This window comes from Pollachius pollachius, assembly GCF_949987615.1.
Source record: "Pollachius pollachius genome assembly, chromosome: 2".
NCBI classification, from domain to species: Eukaryota; Metazoa; Chordata; class Actinopteri; order Gadiformes; family Gadidae; genus Pollachius; species Pollachius pollachius.
The window spans coordinates 27,665,151-27,688,292 of NC_136935.1; the positions used below are offsets into that span (position 1 = coordinate 27,665,151).

The following is a 23,142-nucleotide window of genomic DNA, read 5'->3' on the forward strand; positions in this document are numbered from 1 at the left end:
GGAGGCGAACCTGCAAACAACGCACCGGTGTTGAACAGTGAAGTGTAAACGGCCTCACATCGGGCTTCTGTCGGTTAAGCCTCGCAGCTTCCAGCCCTCGGCGACCTATTTCTGACATGGAGGTGATGGCTTATGGTTCCACTGCACCGTGCATGCTGCAGGACCAACAAGAAGGAAACGCATCGCAAAGAAGTCAACCACCATTATCATGAGGAATGCATTAAAGTATCCCTTTTTGTGCAAGTCTGTAAAATAGGATGGATAATGAGATGGATGTGGTTTGCAATGTGGGCGCTTGGCATTTCCTCAAAGTTCTGTGGAGAGCATGGTCCAGACCATGCCTATGTGCAGCTTAATTAGAATGTCAGTTGTATTTGAGTCACTGTTTCTGCTTTCTCTCCTCAATTTCAGGACGGGAAACTACGATAAAGGAAAGGGGTACCCGAGCCCTTCTGGACAAGACTGACCAAAGGGACCGAACCACAATGGTACATTCCACAAGGAAGGGACGGGCTGTCAGCTGCGCACTCGGGCAGTTCTGACCTCGCTGGTCCACCGAGTCGCTGGTCCACTGGGTCGCTGGCCCACCGGGGTGCCGGTCCACTGGGTTGCTAGTCCAACTGGTTGCCGTCAACCGGGTCACTGGTCGACAGGGTCACTGGTCCACCAGGTCGCTGGTCTACAGGATCACTGGTCCACCGGGTCACTGGTCCACCGGGTCGCTGATCCACCGGGTCGTTGGTCCAACAGGTCACTGGTCCACTGGGTTGCTGGTCTACCGGTTGCTGGTCCACTGAGTCACTGGTCTACCGGTCGCTGGTTTACCGGTCGCTGGTCGACCGGGTCTTCTTATGCCGGCGAAACCAACCAATTTTACAATTCTCATTACAGTTAGCTACAACTCATAGGGGCTGCTAGTGGGAAAACCTGCATGGTGCAAGTTTACCAGAGAAGGGCATATAGTAGACAAACGCTACGATGGACTATGACGGAGGTGACAAGGACTGCTGTGTCCGCTGCCCCGACCCCGTGGATGGGGACCCGGAGGGGCCCGCGGCCCACTGCCACCAGGCGCCCCACCGGATCCGCCCGTCGTCCTACCGGGCCCTGCGCAGCGCCATCTCCAGTTTGGCCCGGATCGACGACTTCTTCTGCGAGAAGATCGGGTCGGGCTTCTTCTCCGAGGTCTTTAAGGTAGGCCTGTTGTCAGCCGTTTGATTGGTTTGTGTCGGCCTGTGGGTTTCTGTAGTACGTGTAAGATGGGACCGCTGTGGGCTCCTAAAAGTAGAGTTGTTCCGATACCCATACCAATATCGGAAATTCCTCCGGTACTGCCTCAAATGCAGTATCGGGTATCGGCAAGTACGCAGGTTAGTGCACTATTCCGATACCATCACAGGACTAGCTCATTTACTACACAGGCAAAGAAGACACAAACATGTGTGGCGTTATGCTGTGTTCGTTAATGGTCGGAGGTGGAGAGTCGGAATGTGAAACGCATCATCTCCGTCCTACATGTGTTCGAGCTACCAAGGCGCAAAAACATGGATGCATGGAAGCTTAAACCTATAAATGTATTATTTTAATTATATAACTTGAGTATCGGGCGATACTCAAGTTCAGGAATCGGATTGTATCCAAGAGATTCTTTTTTTTTTTTATCAGAACATCTCTACCTAAAAGGTGCTTTGATCACCTTTAGACCTTTTTGGAATTATTGTTGAATAACCAATTATTGGTTATTTAACAATAACCATCTGATTTCCTCAACTAAGAATACCAAAGGGCGCAATAACATTACAACTCAACATCCACACCAGAGGAAAGGAGTTGTTATCAGGTGCTGGTGTCTTTGTTCAGTGTGAATCATCTGCTGTACATTGATAAACCTCCTTGCTAGCGTTCTGTATTTACGACCTATGCAAACACACGCCTAGTCTCAGAGTTTGTTAATGTTGTTTCCATCCTCGAAAGAGCAAGATGGTTTTATGGAAAGATAAAGAATCAAGGAAATTATGGAAACTATACAGTAGTCTGTGTTTTCGATCATTTTAGTTTCAAATTGAAGAGCCTCAAAGTTCCTCTGAGAACTTGAAGTTTAACAGTGTGCACTGTATTCTGTACTCGGTCTCCATTGATAGACCACACATTGTGTGCGTCACCTTGAGCCAGCATGTAGCCCTGCTCTCCACTGCTTACTCATTGTGTTCAGCAAACAGCCAAACCTTCAGGTGTTTGCTCTCTGGTTATGCTTCTTGAGGAACCAGGGCGGGTTCCTCAAGAAGTGAAATTCCACAACAATTAGCGTCTTTTAAGTCTGTTCAGGAGAGTTAATGACAACTGGGCATTGTGTTCTTAAAATTCCAACTCTTTTAATTCAAGGCAAAGGAAATAAAATTAGAGCAAGATATCATAACATTTCATAGAGAATTCTGTAACAATTCCTCCTAAAATAACAGGTGCTCCTTGATCAAGACATTCTTAAACCCCCATCTGTCTCCTCAGTCCAGAGACCCTTTTCCCAGAGGAACAGTGTCTATTACCATCGCGATTTAAATATCAATGATTTGTTGATGTGGGGAAAACATTGTTTAATTTATATATGAGTTTATATATTATATAGAGTTTATAGATGGCATATTGTTAGCACAGAAATCCATTCATTTAGATTAAATAAGACAACATCCTAGTTTTAAATATATTTGGTGACTGCATGTGACTATAAGATTAAGTGCAGGGTTTCCCCCAGAAAATGTCTTAGTCAAGGTGGTCAAGGAGCAGGGGGGGTGGTCTTCAGTGAGGTTTCAGTTCGCAATAATATATGTAACCACCTGATGCCACCGTTTCAATTCCATTCAAAAAGCTTTCTGGCACGACTATTGTTTTGAACAGTATTACCGATGCATTATTTATCTTTATTTTTTGTACTTGATGGAAGTATGTTTTCTTTTTATGTTTCTCTATTTATTTATATATATATATATATATATATATATATATATATATATATATATATATATATATATATATACATAAATATACTTTTTGTTATACATTGGTAGTCAAGGCGGGGCCCTACTGTTGTTAAGGCTGCCGACCTTAACCATACAGTGCTGGGGGAAACACTGAAGTGTGCAACATTGAATGCAGTTTTTCTCATTTTCAATGCAGGTAGAAAAATATATTTTCTGCAGATCATTATTCTAACTTCATTATTAATGATACAACGTTATGTGTTACAATGTTGCAACAATGCAATATGAGGATAAATATAGAGTATTCTGTAACATTCCTCCTAAAATACTAGGTGCTCCTTGATCAAGGCATTCTTGAAGCCCCATCTGTCTCCTCACTCCAGAGACCCTTTTCCCTGAGATGTTATTAGTCACGTTTCCATCTAAAAGGTGATGCGAATCTTTAGAAAGTTCGCAAATAAGAAATTTGAATTAGGTGCGTTTCCATCAAGTGGTTGGAGCGAATGTGTGTACTAAACTACACACATTCCAGGGTTAGTCGTATCCTTTTGATAACATCCTCTCTTAGGTCCTGATATATAGTGGAATTGCGTTGTTTTCCATCTAAAATATCTGTAATGTTTTTTTCTTTGATGAGAGCAAGGAAAGGTTTTACATCTTCAGCGGTCCACACGTAGCTATTATTCACATTGGCCATCTGTTCCATGGACGTATTTAAAGGATACATTGTACATATTTATAATTCGAAATTGTCCGTGTTACGTCGACGTCGCCGCCATATGAGACCAAGATGGCCTGTACACAAATGAGGGGAGCTGTTTTTCTTTAAGTTAAAAAATAGTACTGTGGCGAATGTCAAAAGCAGAGGCGTGATATTCTTTCAGTGACTTTATTGTATTGCTACAAGAGTACACCAAGACTTAACTTAACAAAGAACCTGACATCGACTAACCGAAATCACTTACCGTCGACCCCACCGTTGGATTCTCAATCCTTTTTAAAGCAAAGAATGATGGGAAAACATCAGCAACCAATAGCAGTGGTATAATCAATACAACGAACATAGCCCCGGCGCTACAGTACTGTAACATTGAGATGTCTGAATCCTTTGCATTGAGTAGTTTTAATTAAAGGGTTTATTAAACATATATAAATAATAATACAAATATAAAATAAAAATGTTTTCTTATGAATAAAAAACAACTCATTGAAATCTGTTGATACATGTTAACATTACAGGCCTCGACATTAACGGTTGCCCGCTTGCCCGGGGCAGGTGAACTCTGTGATCGGGCAGCTTAAATGTGACATGTAGTTGCCCGTTCGGGCATGTGATTTTTTTTTAGAAAATACACTAAATAGGCCTACAAAATAAACATCCTCCTATATCGCAGGAGCGGAACTTCCTACAGCGCTGTGCATCGGTTTTCAGTAAAACAGGAGAATAAGAATCATAACAATAATTTGTGTTCAGTCACTTCCGTATAGCCAACCGCCACATACGGAATAGAAGGAAAAGTCACTTTCGTTATGTTCCTTCAGCCTCCGAAAACTGGCCAAGTGCCAGGTTAATGTAATGGAAATAAATAAATAAAGGCATCCTTGGGTCCGTCTTGACAGTGGGCCTGCCCACCGCGCGAGTCTGATGGAAACTCTTAACGTCAATTTGAAGTAGGAGTGTAGGCCTACGGTATAAACGGTATAGAAAGTACACCAGTGTGAATTTGTGCTACGGTATGGATTTTGACGTTACCGTGTGACCGGTAGACAGTGCTGTGTGTAACGCGTAACAAAGTAAGTAACGCGTTAATACAGTAACCTAACTACTTGTTCATGTAAAAAGTAAAGTTACGCGCAACTACGGAAAATATGGTAACGAAACCTAGTTCCTTTTTCAATTCGGCGCCACGTTACTTTTCCCAGGGACAGATTTGACAGCGATACTGTCTTCTCAGGCAGTATGCTATTGTGCAAGCAGGCAGGCGCGCTGCAAGCTCTCCTGCGTGCTTGCGTAATAGTCTCATTCCACACCGTACGAGACAGACGCTGGTAGCGTAAAGCTGTCTCTGCAATCAGACATTGCTTCCGCAGGCATTTTGAAAGCCAGTCCTTACAACAAAATGCCAGCAGTGGTACGAGATAACAAACGCTGTCACTGTATACCTGTGTAAGGACATGGTTCCCTTTCAAAATGTCGATAGAAAGGGCTGTAAAGAGATGGTCAAAACACTCTATCCCAGGTACGCGTTACCTGCCCGCACACACTTCAGCCAAATTGAGATGCCAAAACTATACGTCAAGGTCCGCAAGCAAGTGGAGAAACAAATCCATACTATTAAACATTAGTGTTTTTCAGAGATGGAAGTAACTAACTTTTTTATGCAGTTTTGCTGCCTTACCAGTATTTTACCCCTTAAGAGGCATTTAAATCGAAATTAGAAGATAAAATTAACATACCGTGATATAATACCGTTACCGTCTATGCCTCAAAACATACCGTGATATACATTTTAGTCCATACCGTACAGCCCTAATTTGAAGGAACGAATTTAACTATGTTAAATTCGAGGTAAGTCAAGCTTTTTGGAGCAAAAACAACAGCTATTTGTTGCTTGATTCAACTAACGTAAGCTACCGCTTTTTTGATGTGATATAATTTACAATAATATTGTATTTTTAGGACCGAGTCAATGCCGAGTACTGCACAAACGTAGACCTTGCATAAAGTTAGTAAATTGTAACAACATAGGGCTATTTAGATAAATAATCTGGTAAGGGTGTTGTCCTAGGCTAATACACCAACAGCAAATTTCTGTATAACAAAGGGCTACATTTTGCGTGTGTGTGTGTGTGTGTGTGTGTGTGTGTGTGTGTGTGTGTGTGTGTGTGTGCGCGTGCGTGCGTTCAGGCTGCTCTATAGATTTTCTCTGGTGCTAGTCGCGTCTGCTCCGGTGTAATGTTCCAATGGATTTGTGTGGATCAGTCAGGCTGATGGAAAATCCAGTAAGCCTATTAGTGCTGCTATGCTATTAATACACACACACACACACACACACACACACACACACACACACACACACACACACACACACACACACACACACACACACACACACACACACTCACACACGAGAATCTAAACTCTGCATTTACTTATTCCCAGTCAATGACTCCCAACACATACACACACACACACACATGCATACAACCTGTACGCTAATCAGTATCTGGTATGCCAAAGTTGTCCTCCTAGTGTCTGTGCACATCCCAATGCACTGAGAAACATCAAAGTGGGAGAGAGTATATCATTAAGATGTTACTTGACTGAGAATAAAAAAGATTGTCAACATTTGTGTTCTCTGTTAAATGCCTTAACAACTATAATTTGCTAGAGTACGATACAGTTGTGTGCAACTTAAAAAGATCACCCCATAATTGACCTAAAATTACCCAAACTTAATAGCCGTCTAATTATTTGTTCATTATTTAGATTTCATCGTGATTTATTACTTCCAATTATGTTATGACCCTTTAAAGGTCGACACCAAAATCCACGTAAACATTGGTTTTAATTAGTTTTCAGCTGTCTACCCCAATGCACAAATGGTCAGAACATATTGAAAATGTTTATTTTTTATGAACACAGATTTCAGTGTTTTCTCTAGCAGAAGATGGAATGCCCAGAGCACATTAGGGACTCAGACATGGCCTATCTCTGGGAGCTGTTTAGGAGGAGACACAAGCAGCAACACTGCAACTGAAATGGGGATTCAGCATGGGCCATTTCTGAACTGGCAAACAGGAAGGAAACGCTTCATACACTAATGTGTAGGGTTCACACTACCTAACACATCCTTATGTGGCAATGTTATGCACACCCACCACAGAGGATCATTTAAAAAATATTTGCAACATTTGGTCATTGTTTACAACATTATTTTCACACGTAGATCAGAACGCCATTGATCTTAGTCAGTGTCTCTCAAAGGATGGTTTGCAACAGATTTTTATAGGTTCATCTGCATTCGATTTTTGGTCCACACGATGGGGTTGCCGTTTCCACCAATAGGCACTCGGGATTCCCGTTCATCCCAAACCCAGCTGGCTCGCAGAGGAGCTGTTCTGGCTGTAGCCATCTTTTTCAAATATCTTTGATTCAATATTATAGGCTTGGCTAGTAAACAAAGTACATTATCAAAGAAATTCATAGTATATCAATTCAATAGTTCTGAAGTAAAGTTGGCCTAGTGTTGAGTGATTGGGAAAGGGTGAGGGCCGCTTATTAACGTGGATTTTGTCTCTTCCCTCCATGCCTATTGTGAATTTGGTCGCCCAGAGAAAGGTTTGGGGAACAGTGATGTAAGTCATTGCCCTGATCGGCTTGCTTCTCTGGGTCCTAATAACGCATTCTTATCTTCATCTGATTCAGGTGCAGCACAGGAACACCGGCCAGGTGATGGCGCTGAAGATGAACACACTTGCCAGCAACAAAGCTAACATGCTGCGGGAGGTTCAACTCATGAACCGACTCTGTCACCCGAATATCCTCAGGTAGGTGTTGGTCACACCTCAGAGACTCTCCCACTGCCACTACAGAGCTCAGAGGGAGTTTATTCAAAGGAAATGTTATGCATCCTACTTTGCATACAACTTTTTACAATGCATGCAAAAATAAGTTATAACCGATTATCTCCTGGTAATCTCAGACAGTAAAATCAATCCACCATTGGGAAGAAAATATGAAATGTTGCAGTGTGTAACAATGATATTTCATTTGAACAGTTTTGCATACCACAGGGTCAAATGGTCAACAACAATTCAGAAAGGACATAGAATCATAATTGATCTAGGCATATATATATATATATATTATTAATTTGTTCAAAATGAAAAATGTTTATTGTGCCCATTATTTGTTCTTTATTCTATCTATATGCGTGTGTGCAGGTTTATTGGTGTGTGTGTCCATGAAGGCCAGCTGCATGCGCTGACGGAGGTAAATGTCAGGCCGTCCCCCGTCCCCCACTCCTCCTACATAGCATAGGGACCTGTACCTCTCCATCTCGCTCCTCTCCTGCTCCTCCGTCTACCCCCCCCACAAGTCCCGGTGGTATTCCACGGACCCTTCTTATCTGAGAGACGGTGGTAACCATGGCAACAGATATGTCAGACCGCTGACAGGAGCAATTCAAGATACCCTCCTGCAAATGGCAATGAATGATTGATGTGCGTTGCGGGCGTCTTACTGTCTGCCTCTTTGTTGCTCTATTGTCTGTGTGTGTGATGTGCAAGCGGAATATGTGAACAGTAGAAGACAAATACTCTTATCATGTTCGCTGTGTCTGTTTATTATGTGAGGAACTGTTTTGGAGGGTGATTTGTGGTTCCTCAAGGCTTTTGATTTCAAATCTATAGATGAATCTTAATTTGTGTTTGGACACATTTGATCATGTTTACCTCTCTGCTGCAGTCCAATGTGTCTGTGTGTGTGTGTGTGTGTGTGTGTGTGTGTGTGTGTGTGTGTGTGTAATGTATTACTATTCATAGATGTGTATGCCACTTTCTTTCAGTACATCAATGGGGGAAGTCTAGAGCAGTTGCTGGACAGCGATGTGTACCTGTCCTGGTGTGTGAGGAGGGGCCTCTCGCTGGACATCTCTAGGGGCCTCCAGTACCTGCATAGCATGGGCATATTCCACAGAGATCTAACCTCCAAGGTAGAGCATCACACTGGGACTGGAAAGAAGCCAAGTAGACAGGATATGTGTGTACATATCCTTATTTACACATACAGAAGACACATTACTTTGGAAAGTATGAAATCTGTCATTGGAATACTGGAATTCAGTCATTATTTAACTTGACTGCAGTACTGTCTTTTTCTTTTTTAAGCTGCTCCAGTGTATGTGTATGCTAGGATTGTTCAGTTTGGAATTGTTGGTCAGGTTAGATAACCATGCCACATTACATATTGAAAATATTAACATGTGCATAAGCCTGACTGTTAATCTCTGCCGACATGTATGAGCTGACCACTTAAGAAGCTAGAAAGCTACTTTAGATCTAGACTATCACGAGTTGAATTTAAAGATGAAAATATTAAAAAGATCAATATATAGCTTTTTTTAGCAACAGAAGAAAATGAGTCTTTTAGTATTAGAGCGCCGATGGCGTCACTGGCATGGTAGGACTAGGTCGTTGCTGCAGAAACGCGAACGTCTTCTACACTCCAAGGCGGAAAATAGTGATTTTAATATGGCTGGTTACACGTTTGAACCTGTGAGGGACATGCCTGTAGTCAGGGCCGGCGCTCGGCATAGGCGACCTAGGCGATTGCTTAGGGCGGCAAATGCGTTGAGAGGCGCCCTTATTTAGTCAATTAAAATATACGAAACAAACGGAGAAGGGAGGGGGTGCGGGAGCAATTGCTAGGGCGCCCCGAAACCGTCACCGTAGTACGCAGGACAATGCAATGAAGAGGGAATGGAGAGGGATCAATTTCAGGCTCCTGCCTCACCTTCGGATCGTGTGGGTGTGACTGGTGTGCATGTGCGTGCTGCCGGAGCATGGACACTGCCATTGAATCGGTATGCTGCCGAGAGGTCCCGGTCAACCTTGACCATCTAATGGTGGGATTAGGTTGCATAACCATGCATAGGACATTTCGGATGCTGTGCGGCGAGAGAGAGGTTTTGGAAGTGGCCATGCCCTATCTAAGGGACGTCCGAGCGGAGACACTGGAGCGCCCCATAAATAGCAACCAAGTAACAAGGCGAAAACGATCTTTCCCCCTTCATTTTCCTTTGATGCGTTTCAGGAATAGCTCCGTAAAGACGGACTCATTGGGGAAACGCAACGAGCTGTACAAACGCTGTAGTACCTACATATTGAAGGTGCTGGTTCTCCACAAAAAAAAGTGGAGCGCATCAAGCCTGCGCGCTGCATAAAAACATTCAAGTCGAGGAGGAGATAGTTGTTTAACCTTTTAGATTGAGTAGCATTACTTTTTAATGTACAGATAGTAATTAATTAATTGACCAAGAGGCTGTATTTAAAGCTACAAAAACAATACAAAAAGAACCTGTAACTTTCAACGCCACTCTAACGTCGCTTCAGGCGTCCACACGAATCCTAACACGAAACCGCATAGGTCCGGTTTTATTTGAAACCACCCTGGGACCATGGACCTATCTGCCTGATAACATGGTTATTAAAGACATGGTTTCACAAAAAAATCGGCTCCGGGTGGGCGGGTCCTGAAAGACATGTTAGATGCACTTTGGGAGATCCACCCGTGGATGAGCATAGATGCGAGGCGGATTCACGAGTGTCACGTTTACTTTAGGTGGATGTTGGAGGTTTACTTTCTGGTGGATGTTAATGGATATTGCACAGATGGATATTGCACAGATACATCTTACTATGAAACTACTTCGAGTTTAACTCCCTCTGCATCAGCAATCGGCTAGTCTGCGAACATCAGGGTGAGTAGAAAGGAACATTTGTGGAACTTCTGTTTACAGACCCGCCATGGTTTAATTAGCAGCTTGGAAACATAGATCTGTGATATCGTCGGAGTAACAGTTTATACACTTTATGGTCGTAGTGCTAGCTTGTGGAGATTGACATGACAGGGGCTATCGGAGAGTTAGTCAGTTTTAAGTCTGCCAGCCATGTATTAAGGGCTGGTTTCTTATTCAAAGGTAGCCTGTGGAAATGTATGATTACCCCAGCTGCCTTGGCCCTATACAATTCATTACTGCAGCCAGGGCAATGCAGATGCCCTGGCTGCAGTAATGAATTGATGATCCTCCTGTAGACCTGGTTGTTTGCTTTTCCGTAGCCATTTCAGCGAGCCTCAGAGCCTGACTCATTACCTGCTATGGCTGCTAGAGCCAAAGAGTAGGAGTAGGTTACCATGCCAGTGAGGTAGCTGATTGTTGAAATCCAAGATGGCGGCGCCCTGTAACATTTTCACCGTACAATTTAATCCCTTTTAGCAAGTTTTTCGTTTTCCTTTCAGCCATTTTTAGCTATTGTACCAATGAGAAGGCAGACAATACATCTGTTATATCAACTAAACTTCACATTTCAGTTCAGTTCATCTTTAAAATAGAAAGAAAGATACTGTTAATGGTATGTCTTGAGGGGAAGATATACTGAATGGGTCTACGCACAGATACGCCTGCTGCATTCTGGGATGTACAACATAGAATATTCCACACGTGACATCACGACGACTGGCTGGCGGGCAAGAACAACGTTCTCTAGCAACTTAGTGACCTAATCAAGGATCTGCCATATGGGGTCAGGACAGCCTCATTAATAATGAATGCACAGAGAAGGATTTACAAATGTATTTTGTGATTTAGATATAAATGACTCTCTTCTCACAAATACATTTCAATGCACACACAAATGGATATCGTTATGTATAAATGTAAAATAAATCTATAAACAAAAATAAGTTTCACAAACACATTTCTGATTCACACACAAATGTGTTGTTTTAAATAAATGTAATATAAATCCATAAATATATTAATAAAAAAATGATTTGCAATTTTCATAAAAAATGTATTTTGATGTTGTTACATTTATATACAAACTGTATATATATACGAACTTGTTTGCATTTGTGTGTGAACTGGTCTGTATTTATTTGCGGATTTTTGAGACTCTCCAGACGTGACTCGATTCACAAATGCATTTTTTTCAATGCCTCCCTCGTTTTCAGCCAATCACATGACTGCGGTCCCGACCTCTGAAGAATAAGTCCAGCCTCCGAGCTTCCCGGTTCCCTCGGTCAAATGTCTATGGGAAATAACGGATTTTTCGTACATAACATTGTTATGTACGAATGATCGTACATAACAGTCTCTAGGTGGCGAAGAAGTAAAAGCTGCGTCACGTTTTGAACTACACACTTTTTCCATCTAGTTTCGACTGGGTTTGGGATTGTCGGTGCCGTTAACGTAGTAAACGGCACCGACAACCTAAAACCCCAGTCACTGCAGTCATGTGATTGGCTGAAAACGAGGGAGGCATCTGATTGGCTACAGAGTTCCTTGTTGAAAAAAATGCATTTGTGAATCCAGCCACGTCAGGAGAGTCTCAAAAATCCACAAATAAATACAGACCACTTCACACACAAATGACAGCAAGTTCACAAATGAAAAGAGGCTTATAAATTCAAGTTTAAAAGTTTGTATGTAAATGCAACAACATCCAAATACATTTTGATTAAAATTGCAAATATTTTTTAATTCATATATTTATGGAATTATATTACATTTATTTAAAACAAGACACGTTTGTGTGTGGATCAGAAATGTGTTTGTGAAACTTATTTTTGTTTATGGATTTATTTTACATTTATACATACCGATATCCATGTGTGTGTGCATTGAAATGTATTTGTGAGAAGAGAGTAATTTATATATAAATCACAAAATACATTTGTGAATCCTTCTCTGTGCATTCATTATTAATGAGACTGTTCTGACCCCATACTGCCAGGACGTCGCCAGTTTTACAATACGAAACGAAAGTTGGTATTTTGAGGTGAAAACAATACGCCAGATAGTTGCTGTGAAATTGGATGTAGCCTACTAACTGCCGAGGAGTGAAGCCGGGGTTATGTTTGTACCCCATTAAAAAATGAGAAAAACTGTATTGTTGTCTATAAGATTAGAATTTGCCATAAGTAAAATATATTGTTTAATTACAACCAACAACTACAACAATTACAACTTACCCTAACCCTTACATTATAATTACGATTATTTGAAAATGAAAATAACCCTCCCTCTGCTATCATGGGGATCGCCAGTGTTGCCAGATTGGGCGGGAAATCTGACCCAATCTGGCAACACTGGCGAAGGCGTCACGTAAGGATCCTAAGCCGTTTTATTTCTGAGTGCAGCAGAAAGTTCCGCTGCGCTTGAACTTCAGAAATGCTTGAGAAAATGTAATTTGTGTGGACGCTACCGCATTACTTGGTCAATAAAAGAGCTACTCTAAAGTTATTTGATTCAGAAAAAAGCTATTTGTTGATCGTTTTGCGGGTAGCTAGATAGTACTCACTCACCTTTGCTTGGATTATGAAGACTCCTGTTTTTCACCTCCTATACGACAACGTTGTTAACCCACCCACTCTTGAAAAAAAGTTTGCTATCCGTACTTTTGTAGGCTTTCATTTTTTGTGCGGTATAAGGTGACGGATTCTCTAAGATGAATGTAAATATCTCCAGTCCAAGTCTGGTCGAGACGTTGCCAACTTCAAAGCAATGAACACATCAGCGGGTGCTGTGTATGGATCACAAGTTCCGATTATGTTTTATCTTTTCTTGATATCTAATTTGAACATTTATGGTCTCAATAGTTTATTGATTGTAGTAGGCCTACTGGGAATCTGCAAGGCTGCAATTCCCCTGGCTGGCCGCTGTTCGTCGCCATTTTGTCGGCATTTGTTGCCCTCCAGGTAGCCATGGTAGTCACGTGACTGCAAAGTATGAATATAGAATGTTTAACAATCTACAATATAGATTCTTCCACTCCACAATGTACAATATACTAGAATGTTCCAAAACATACAATATAGAATGTTCAACAATGTACAAAATAGAATGTTCTACAATGTACAATATGGAATATTCCACAATTTACAATATTAAATATTCTACAATATAGAATATTACACAATCTACAACATTGAATATTCCATCATGTACAGTACAGAATATTCTACTATGTATATCTCCTTCAGAAGCTCCATTAGGGCTGTGGTCAGATGGCATAAGAATTCCTTACTGTGTGTTAACCTACATTCAGCGGTGTTGAAAGTGGGCCAAGACTTGCGCTGCCCTAAATGTTTGGGCCTTTCCTCCCCTCCCGTGTGGCTCCGGTCACTCCTGGCAGAACTGTCTGGTGCGCTGCGACAGCGGGCTCTTCACCGTCGTGGTGGGGGACTTCGGTCTGGCAGAGAAGATCCCAGACTACAGGTCTGTACCGTGGACCAGGCCCCATGTCTACAACACCACTACATGTAGATCTTATGGCAGGAACCTTTTTCAGAGATCAGAACACAGATGTGGCTCCTAACCCTGATTACAGGTTGGCTGCTTGTATGAACCAGGTCACCTGGTCCATAATCTACGTGTAACACCTGGACTATGAACAAGGGCACCTGGTCCATAGTCTACGTGGGACACCTGGACTAGGTTCAGTCTGCTAGTACATACAAAGAGCAGGCCCACAATAAGTGTGATCAACACTGTGTTGTCCTTCAAGGCGGCCTCTGAGAAGGGTTCTATAGTAGCTGTAGTGATTCACAGTTCAAGAGAACTCAATGTATGAACAAAGGTTCATAAGAGTTGGGGGCTTCGTGGACGTCTGTGTCTCCTTTTGTATACATTCAAAATTGTTCCCAATGACTATTTATAGAATGTTTTTCCCTTACAAATGAAAATTGTTAGGTTTTTAGAATGAAAAACTTAAAATTTGGTCTGGTTCACTGCTAAGGTTGTGGTGCACTATAAGGTGATTTAAATAATGTAATCACCAGGTTTGTTGGCAGGTTAACTAATGAGGGAATATTTATTGAGGGAATATGAATAGACCACATGAGTGAATCTTACCGCTATGACCTAAATGTTTTCATATCCTGACTATGACAAAACCCACTAATCAGGCAGAATGGGTTTTAGTCACAGATGGAAATTAAAATCACAATTGCACCTTTTGAATCCTAGTGACGGAGTGAAGAAGCAGCCTTTGGCCACTGTGGGCTCCCCCTATTGGATGGCCCCAGAAGTTCTCCGTGGAGAGTTCTATAATGAGAAGGTACAACGCAGAGTTGAGAAAGTTGCATGACAGCATTGATTTTTTTTCCTAGAGGCATCCTTATAGGACAATAAAGGGTGTAGCTCATGACACAAAGTATGGGTCTGCTGCTTTTATGGACCAGGGCAGGGGAGGTAGACTTGGCTTCCCTAGTTAATCTATTGCCCGTGCCCTGAGTTTGACCTACGGTGAAGCCTCTGTGTCAAAGGTCAACCGGATTATCTCATATACGGAAATATAGTTTTAGAGTTAGTTAGATTTTGATGGTAAGTCTGTGAGGGCCTCCGTGGACCCTAGTGGGGTCGTCATAGCAACGGTCCAATGCATAACAATGTGAGGGGTAGAGGATGTGAGGAACTGACCTACTCATGTTGCTGCCCTAGGTGGATGTGTTTGCATATGGGATCATCCTTTGTGAGATCATAGCCAGGATTGAAGCTGATCCGGACTTCCTGCCCAGAACTGAGGTAGGCATCCCTATCCTGTTGGTTTGTTGTACGGGAGCATCTTTCAGAATAAGTCCCTGTCCTTGATTGTGTGCAGTGTTGGATATCGTGTGTAATGTAGACTTTATGTGATGTTATTCTCTACAATGATCTCGTATGGATCTATTTCTTTCGGAGATCAGTAATCAGACGTTGTAGAAGGACCTTTCTCCTCTCCCACTTTCAGCAAAGTACAATAAATGCTTTATGACAGACTTTTATAGCAAAATTGGAAATCTGAATCAATAACCCAGGTACGTAGTGCAGTTCCCTCTGCGTGATCGCTGGGAAGGACTGAGATGCAACAAGCAGTCTCAGAAACCTAACTTTCAAATGAATCACGACAGTGGGAGGGAAAGTGACTGTGTGCAGATAGACAAAGCATTTCACTTTTACTTCTGCAATCTTTTGACTAATCCTGTTGCTTGGGATGAGTAAAAAAGCTTTCTCTTACACTGTTCCACCTGGAAACTCTATCTAGGATATCCATTGACAACAAAGATAATGTCTGTCGGTTAGACCAAAGCATCGTTTAGCTAATAGGAAACACAAGCTCACTGCCAGCACTGCTCAATGAACTTCTTGGCGCTAGAGGGAACACTTGCATCCTGTTCAGAAGCTAATGCTTTTAAACACACGGTCTGTACACCGTACAGCCCTACTACCTCAGAGATACCCTGAGGTTGTAAGTACTCAGAGTACTGTTTTCATAGAATATTTACAAGTTAAGGGCTTACAAGTTAATTTACATTACAAGTTGTGTATGGAAAAAAATATTTTGTCTATTTACTGCTTTTTGGTGTGCCTGCGTAGGACTTTGGACTTGATGTAGAGTCGTTTGAGAACTTGATCGGGGACTGTCCACCAGCTTTCCTTATGCTGGCTGTAACCTGCTGCAATGTAAGTAGAATATCCCTCCCACAAACATGCACACACTTGCTATGGCCACACAATGGTATGGTATCATTGCCATTTCTCCTGCTTGAAATAATTTAAGAATATTCAACAAGAACAGAAGATTCTGTGCCAACCATATTTCCACTCTGTGTCAAGTTTTCAAACAAATAATCATCTTCATACGAGAGTCTTACTAGAGATGTGTGACTTGGTCAGGGCAGCTGCCTTTATATGAGTCTTGATTTGTTTTTGATTGTGAGATCAAACAGTAGGCATAAACAATGCTACATTTTATGGAAGCAAATTACATTTGCTTCCATAGCTCAAATTACACTTCACACACACACAGACGAATTGACGTTGTCTGTTCACCTTGTGTTCCTCAGATGAGTGCGGTTCAGCGGCCTGCGTTTTCCGACGTTGTGTTGACGCTCGAGGTGATGCAGGATGAAGGGGGGGAGAGCGGTGATCCTATCACTCTGGGTATAGACAATTTAATACATTTGCTTAAAGTGGCAATCTCAAAGATCTGTTTCACCCTCTCGGGAACCTATGGTAGAAACTAACAGTACGTCGCTAAGCATACCAGTGAGCTGAAGAGGGAGTCTGCATCACCCCCTCTCTGGCAGAACCCCCCTGCTGGGCCGTGGGGAACGCGCCACTCACTACGCTGTTGGTGGTTTGACTGCATGGAGGGAAAGACCACCAAAACCCAGTGTGTAACATTCATAATATCACGAATGCAAGGGCTGACATGAGTGGAGCGAAGCCTCCATCTCCGCTGTGTCGCCTCCTTCGGTGGTGGCGTGTAATTTATGGAAAATCTTTGGAGATCTTCGAGATTTCCAATTCAAATATGTTGAATACATCTTGTCAATAAAAATACTTTTGTATAAAGCTCAAAGCATAAGGCAGTGTAGAGACAGACATATAATATTACAAACGTTAACGTCTTACAAGTCCTAACATGAAGCAAGCAGAACACCTCAGAGCTGGTTGTGTGTTGCTCCGTTTGAATGATGATTCTATTGATTGTTTGTGTTGTGACTGAATTGTGTGCTTTGAAATGTAGGCTAAAACGCATAAAATCAGTTTACACTATCCATTAGGGCTCTGATGCCCACTGCCCATAATGCACCCTGTCAGTGAGGCTGAGAATAGAACAGAGCCCACCAAGCATGTCTTCGGCTCGCTGAAAACAAGGAGAACAAGCATTTCTCCTTCTCCACTTGGGGCCCTCAGAGCCTCCCACAGTAACACAATCCATTGAGCCTCTAATGGTCTCATGGCTGACAACCTCAAAAAACGCTCGCTCACTGGCCCACCAAATGACGACAAAGACCAACCCCCACCAACATGGGGCCAGGGGGCCCGACCAGGGGGCTGTTGAAGTGTCTCGTTGGTGCGCATGTCAGATTGGTTTTGGCAGCTTATCGTTGGGTGTTGCTGATGGGCAGGTACCTTGACATCGGTAGTGATTCTCTCTCTTTGCTCTTCCCCTGGTCTCCGGCCTCAGACCCCGTTGTCGTGGAGACCAGTCCCGACCAGCGCAGCTCATCCTGTCACCCGGCCGACCGCCAGCACCAACGCTTGGCCCGGAGCCAGTCGGACGCTTCGCCACCGGCGACTCTGACCCCCAGCCACGCCCCTGCGGCGGCTCCCGGGACCCCGGCGCGGGTCAACCCCTTCTCCAGCCGGCGGGACCTCAACGGCGGCCGCTGCAAGCTGCTGGACACGCCCAGCATGTCGGTCATCTCCCTCACCTTCTCCCTGCCCGCCCCGCCCCTCCGGCCCTCGCCGCTGTCGCCCCACACCCTCCAGCCCGGGGCGGGGAGCAGGAGGAGCGGCCCCACCAGGAGGTGTCTGTCCCTGCCCTCCACCCCGGACCTGGGCGGGCTGGGGGGCGGCTCGCGGTGGAATCACCAGGACGTGTGGAAGGAAGGGACAGAGCTTCCACCGGTGGCGCCCCAGGCTGGGCTCACGGACGGGTTCTCCCCTGGGGAGGCTCTGGTGTTGGAAGAGCAGCGGGACCGGGGGCCGACCGCAGGGGAGGAGGACGTAGGGGCCGCACAAGTGTCGACGGAGGACTCTGCTCTGGAGACGCAGTCCCTGGAGCGCCTAGAGGAGGAACCGGAGGAGCCGGAGGAGCCGGAGGAGCAGGAGGAGCCGGAAGAGGGCGGGGAGGCGGAGGGTCTCAGCGAGGCCATGGACTGCACCAAGTCCCCCGAGGCTGAGGGCGGAGCCCCCACAGCTAGCAGGCCTCTGCGCACCTCCTCCTCCTACTGCCCCATGCAGGCCAACGGCTGGCCCCTCCCCATCTCCAACGGGCCGCCCTCTCTGCCCCCCTTGCCTCGCGTGGACAACAACAACGGCCCGTCACCGGCGTGCGTGATGGGACAGCAGGTCTGGTGGGGGGGGCTGGGAGCCGGCTGGGGGCTGAGCGGCTGCACCGGGGCCCCCCCCATGGAGCAGGAGCCCGGCGTGTCCTGCCCCAGCTGCTGCCTGGTGGGCCTGGCCCTGCCGTCCGCCCGGCCCTGGACCAGCTCTCTGCTGCCCCAGCGGCGCCGCCCCCCCCCTCGCCACAACCTCAACGGAGCGCCGGCCGCCGCCTCCCCGGCCGGACCCTCATGCTCGGCGAGCTCCGTCCCCCGCGCCCTGATGGGCCGTGGGGCCAATGGACTGGGGGGCGCGGTGGGGGCGCCGCGGGGGCGGGGCCTGACGCTGCCTGAGGCTCAGACCTGAGCATGCCACACTCACAGTTGCATGGGGGGGGGGCTAGAGTCTGCTGCTACAGGGGCTTTGAATGTGTGATGGCAACCAGCCACTCTATAGAGATGTTCAGACGAGACCACGGCCACGGGGAGAGTGGACAGACAGAGCGAAGGACACACAAGCTACAATCCAAGCTGAAGACAGGCTAGGTTGTAGGCCGCCCCGCAGGGTGTTAAAGCATTCTACTAGTACTGGACCAAATAACACTTTGTGTACGGCTGTGTCTCCTGTCCCGACCCCCAGTCCAGCTGGGCTGAACTGTTTTACCGATGTGCTCCATTCGGCACTGGTCTGTATTTGTACTGATTGCTTACAACTATTTGTCAGTGCATTTGCGCACATTAGTTTCAGTAAAAGTATTTTTGCTATATTACCAACTTTTGATTATCTAAGGAAAGGCCAACATTTTCTCAAACTGATTTTCTACAAGGTGAATGTCTTCTTTTACACTGTGATTGGAATATGACTCGGAAGATGAAAGACGAATAATGTCAATGTCTCAATACTATTTAATATGTTCAATTGAGGTGTGTGTGCGCGTGTTAATCAGATGGAATTTTAAAGGATCAATTTTTATGGAGGTGTTGGAAAACCGTAGAGTCTAATGTGCGCGTGCGTTTCTGTTGTTCATTTGTTTGTCAGAAACGTCATGGCATGATGTGCAGCAGATGTTAACCATTAAACCATAATGTCCTTCCTGTGTTCCAGTTCCCTATGGTTGGTATGTGCGTTATTATTTTAGTCACATAAAGCTACACCACTACTTATGCTAGAAAATATGAAGCACAAACAGTATTTCCATATACTTTATGATACCGGCAAACTAGACAATGTTATTAATACGGTTGTTATTAAAGCCCGTCTTTTAGGTTTAAAGGTAGTTTGATACGCTTTGGTATAGGATCAGCATTGTTTAGCAATCATCCTAAAGAGGGTTACTGCTTGGTAGGACTTTGTAGATATAATAAAATGCAAGTTAGTATTGTTATATGGACAAGATACAAATCTGAAATACTTCATTCATGATGAATCGCTGAATTAGTCGGAGCATCAGCGTGCACTAACTGCACGTTGATCCCCTCTTGGCTAACTCAGCGATTCATCATGATATAAGTGTTTCTGCACGCAGTAAGTTGCGTGGCATCGACTGGGTCCAGAACCAAGGACAGCGCGAGCGTCTGTCCCGAGGAGCAGCGATGACAGGCGGCACGGATGTTTCCTGTTCCTCTCGACGCGTCCATTATACGCATGACACCTACAGGCTGCTGTCTGGCTGGTTCTGCATTCAGCGACCATAATGTTAATAATAATAAAGTGAATGTTGCTTTCGAAAAAGGAAGACTCTAGCAAGTTGAAACCAGGTGGACTTGGATTGATCATCAGAAGAAGAAAGTTTATGTTATAAATTGAGCCAACCGATGAGAAGTATTTAGGCTTTGCCATATGTTGTCAATATCCATTAATTATAAAAGGAAAAAGGTTTTCGTGAACTGGGTGTGGCTGCCGATTACCTCTCTCTCTCTCTCTCTCTCTCTCTCTCTCTCTCTCTCTCTCTCTCTCTCTCTCTCTCTGACAAACACCCGACGTGTTTTAGGACCAGTCTTGATGTCTATGCATAGGGGAATCGCCCACCGCCTCCCAGTCAGGTTTGAAGAAGTTCCACCAGATCGTTCAGGCTGATCCCAACTCCGAGGCGGTAAGTGGGATCCGGTCTCTCTCTATCTCTATACGGTCTAGGTCAGTCTGTTTCGCAGGTGAACCGATGCTTTGCCGCAGGATTGTGAATTGATCGGCCTGCATCGGAGTCCCTGTTTTCCAATATACCGACGTTTCACATCAGCTCCCTATTGAGACAAACGGAATGTGTTCATAGTCGATGGAGGGACCGGAGTCGGTAGGTCATCCTCTGAGGACGCTGGTAGGGATGAGGACTTCTTTTGTATTTTGGGATCTACAACATAAAATAATGTCATGTTTTGGACTCAACACGTCCGTGTTCATCCATCGTCTGAACACCCCAGGACATTGGACGGGACAACACGCAGGCGCCTCCACAGGGGAGACGGTTACCCTAGCAACAACCATTTAAAATAGTCTACAGTGTTACATTGATAGCTGAAAGGGATGATATCGATTATTTCTAGAAAATCATCACCAAAAAATGGTAATTATGTTCCAAATGGGGATCCTGGCTTCAGACAAAAAGATGGGACTGCGATTTAATCCCTAGAGGTCACTGTTTTAAAGATGTGGCATTTGAGGGGAGTGTTGCTTGTGGGAACATAGAGGTGACGGGACAGCCCGTCATCACAATAGATCCGGTTATTATGGGATGTAGTTTGGTTAATTTGCTTTACAAATTCATACATTTCATATGTACAGCGTGTACAGTCCACACATTTCACTTCCACAACAATGGAATGGAAATTATGCTGTCCTACATGTTAGGTATTCTGTCATTACTCTAGACTATAGATGAGGCCACACACACACACACACACACACACACACACACACACACACACACACACACACACACACAGAGACTGCACATTGATGGTTTAAGACATGTTTTGACCTTGGCAGAGTTGTGGTTGTGAAAAAAATAGATTAAATAGAATAAATAAGGAGTTGTAAAGGGCAATAGAGGCAGCAGAAAAAAAAGGCTGACATGATGTGTCATCATTACAACTTTTTACTATGTTGTATTTATGCCTCACAGTTCTTCTGCCTCGACCAGTCAAAGCTGAATTTTGCTTCTATTCACCTTCAGACCAAAAAAAAACCTCAAGGTCAGAGAGAGAGAGAGAGAGAGAGAGAGAGAGAGAGAGAGAGAGAGAGAGAGAGAGAGAGAGAGAGAGGGGCAGAGACAGAGACAGAGACAGAGAGACCGAGAGATACAGATTCAATTCAATTAAATGTAAGGGCTTTATTGGCATGAGAAAGGCATTCCGTAATATTGCCAAAGCAAAACAGTGGCAATGACAGAAGTAACACAATGAAACAAGTAATGGTAGAAGAGACAAGGCAGTAAACATCAGTAACAGTTGGTACAAAGAACTACAGAAGTATTAGCAGAGTAAAACACAATGTGAACAGTAATAGTACACCAAGCCTGGTCTATCTGTGGTCCGTCTCCAGGGTCTGTCTGTGGACCGGTTTGTTTGCGGACCAGTCTGTCTGTGGGCCAGTTTGTTCGTGGACCAGTCTGTCTGTCTGTGGACCGGTCTGTCTGTCGGCCGGTCTGTCTGTCGCCCGGTCTGTCTGTGGACCGGTCTGTTCGTGTACTGGTCTGTCTGTGGACCGGTCTGTCTGTGGGCAGGTCTTTCTGTCTGTGTACTGGTCTATCGACAGGTCTGTCTTTGGACCGTTCTGTCTGTCTGTGGACCGGTCTTTAGGGCTGGTCCACCACGCCCGGGTCTGCTCTGCGTCTCCCTGGGTGTGAAGGCAGACACGGTGCTCTGCTCTCTGCTGGTGTGTCCTGATGGCTCAGGGCCAATAATTGTCCCTTTTGGATCGGGTTCTGGGTGTGCTTGGAGATACCTTGTTTTGGCCAGAGTGTTGTGGGCTGACCTGGGTCAGCCCACCAGCACCAGCTCTGGGTGGGACTTTCTTCTAGGTTGGTGCCCTGGTTGGTGCACTGCTTTTAGTGCTTTGTGCTGGAAGGCATTTGGATTGAACAAAAATGTGAAATTGCAATAAATCAATTGGCTATTTGTTCCAAGTGTCAAAATGTCATTGTTTGCTGAGTGGACCCGAGATTCGACTGCCATATAAGGCCATCACTCTCTCTTTCTCTCTGTCTCTCTCTCCCTCCCTCTCTCCTAACATGACAGTGATGTGATGACTTCACTCGCTACGGATCCAACACTTCCTGATTCATAACCAGAGCACCATGGCAACAGGCAGAAAAGGTTGGTTCCCATCCGTCTGTCTCTCTGAGGATATCTGTGTGTGTGTGTGTGTGTGTGTGTGTGTGTGTGTGTGTGTGTGTGTGTGTGTGTGTGTGTGTTTGTGTGTGGCCGGCAACGGCACATTTATTCAGGGGAAAATAAAACAACAAGGGGATTCGCCCATCCCGGTAAAACTATAAATCAAAAGTCCGGGCTCCGTGAGCCTCGGGGGACGTTCCGGTCCTCTCTCTCCGACTCTCACGCGTTCTTCTCCCG

At 44.7% G+C, this 23,142-nt stretch overlaps 1 protein-coding gene across 1 annotated transcript; it reads left to right on the plus strand.

Annotated features, from left to right (window-relative positions):
* Positions 1-978: 978 nt before the first annotated feature.
* Positions 979-19,551, plus strand: tesk1a (testis associated actin remodelling kinase 1a; the record flags this gene model as incomplete). Its single annotated transcript, XM_079731081.1, has 10 exons — positions 979-1,194; positions 7,405-7,526; positions 7,923-7,971; positions 8,546-8,692; positions 13,896-13,978; positions 14,729-14,819; positions 15,203-15,286; positions 16,118-16,204; positions 16,588-16,684; positions 17,718-19,551. The coding sequence occupies 10 exons, from the start codon at positions 979-981 to the stop codon at positions 18,941-18,943; spliced, it is 2,202 nt and encodes a 733-aa protein (XP_079587207.1). The 3' UTR covers positions 18,944-19,551.
* Positions 19,552-23,142: the final 3,591 nt, after the last annotated feature.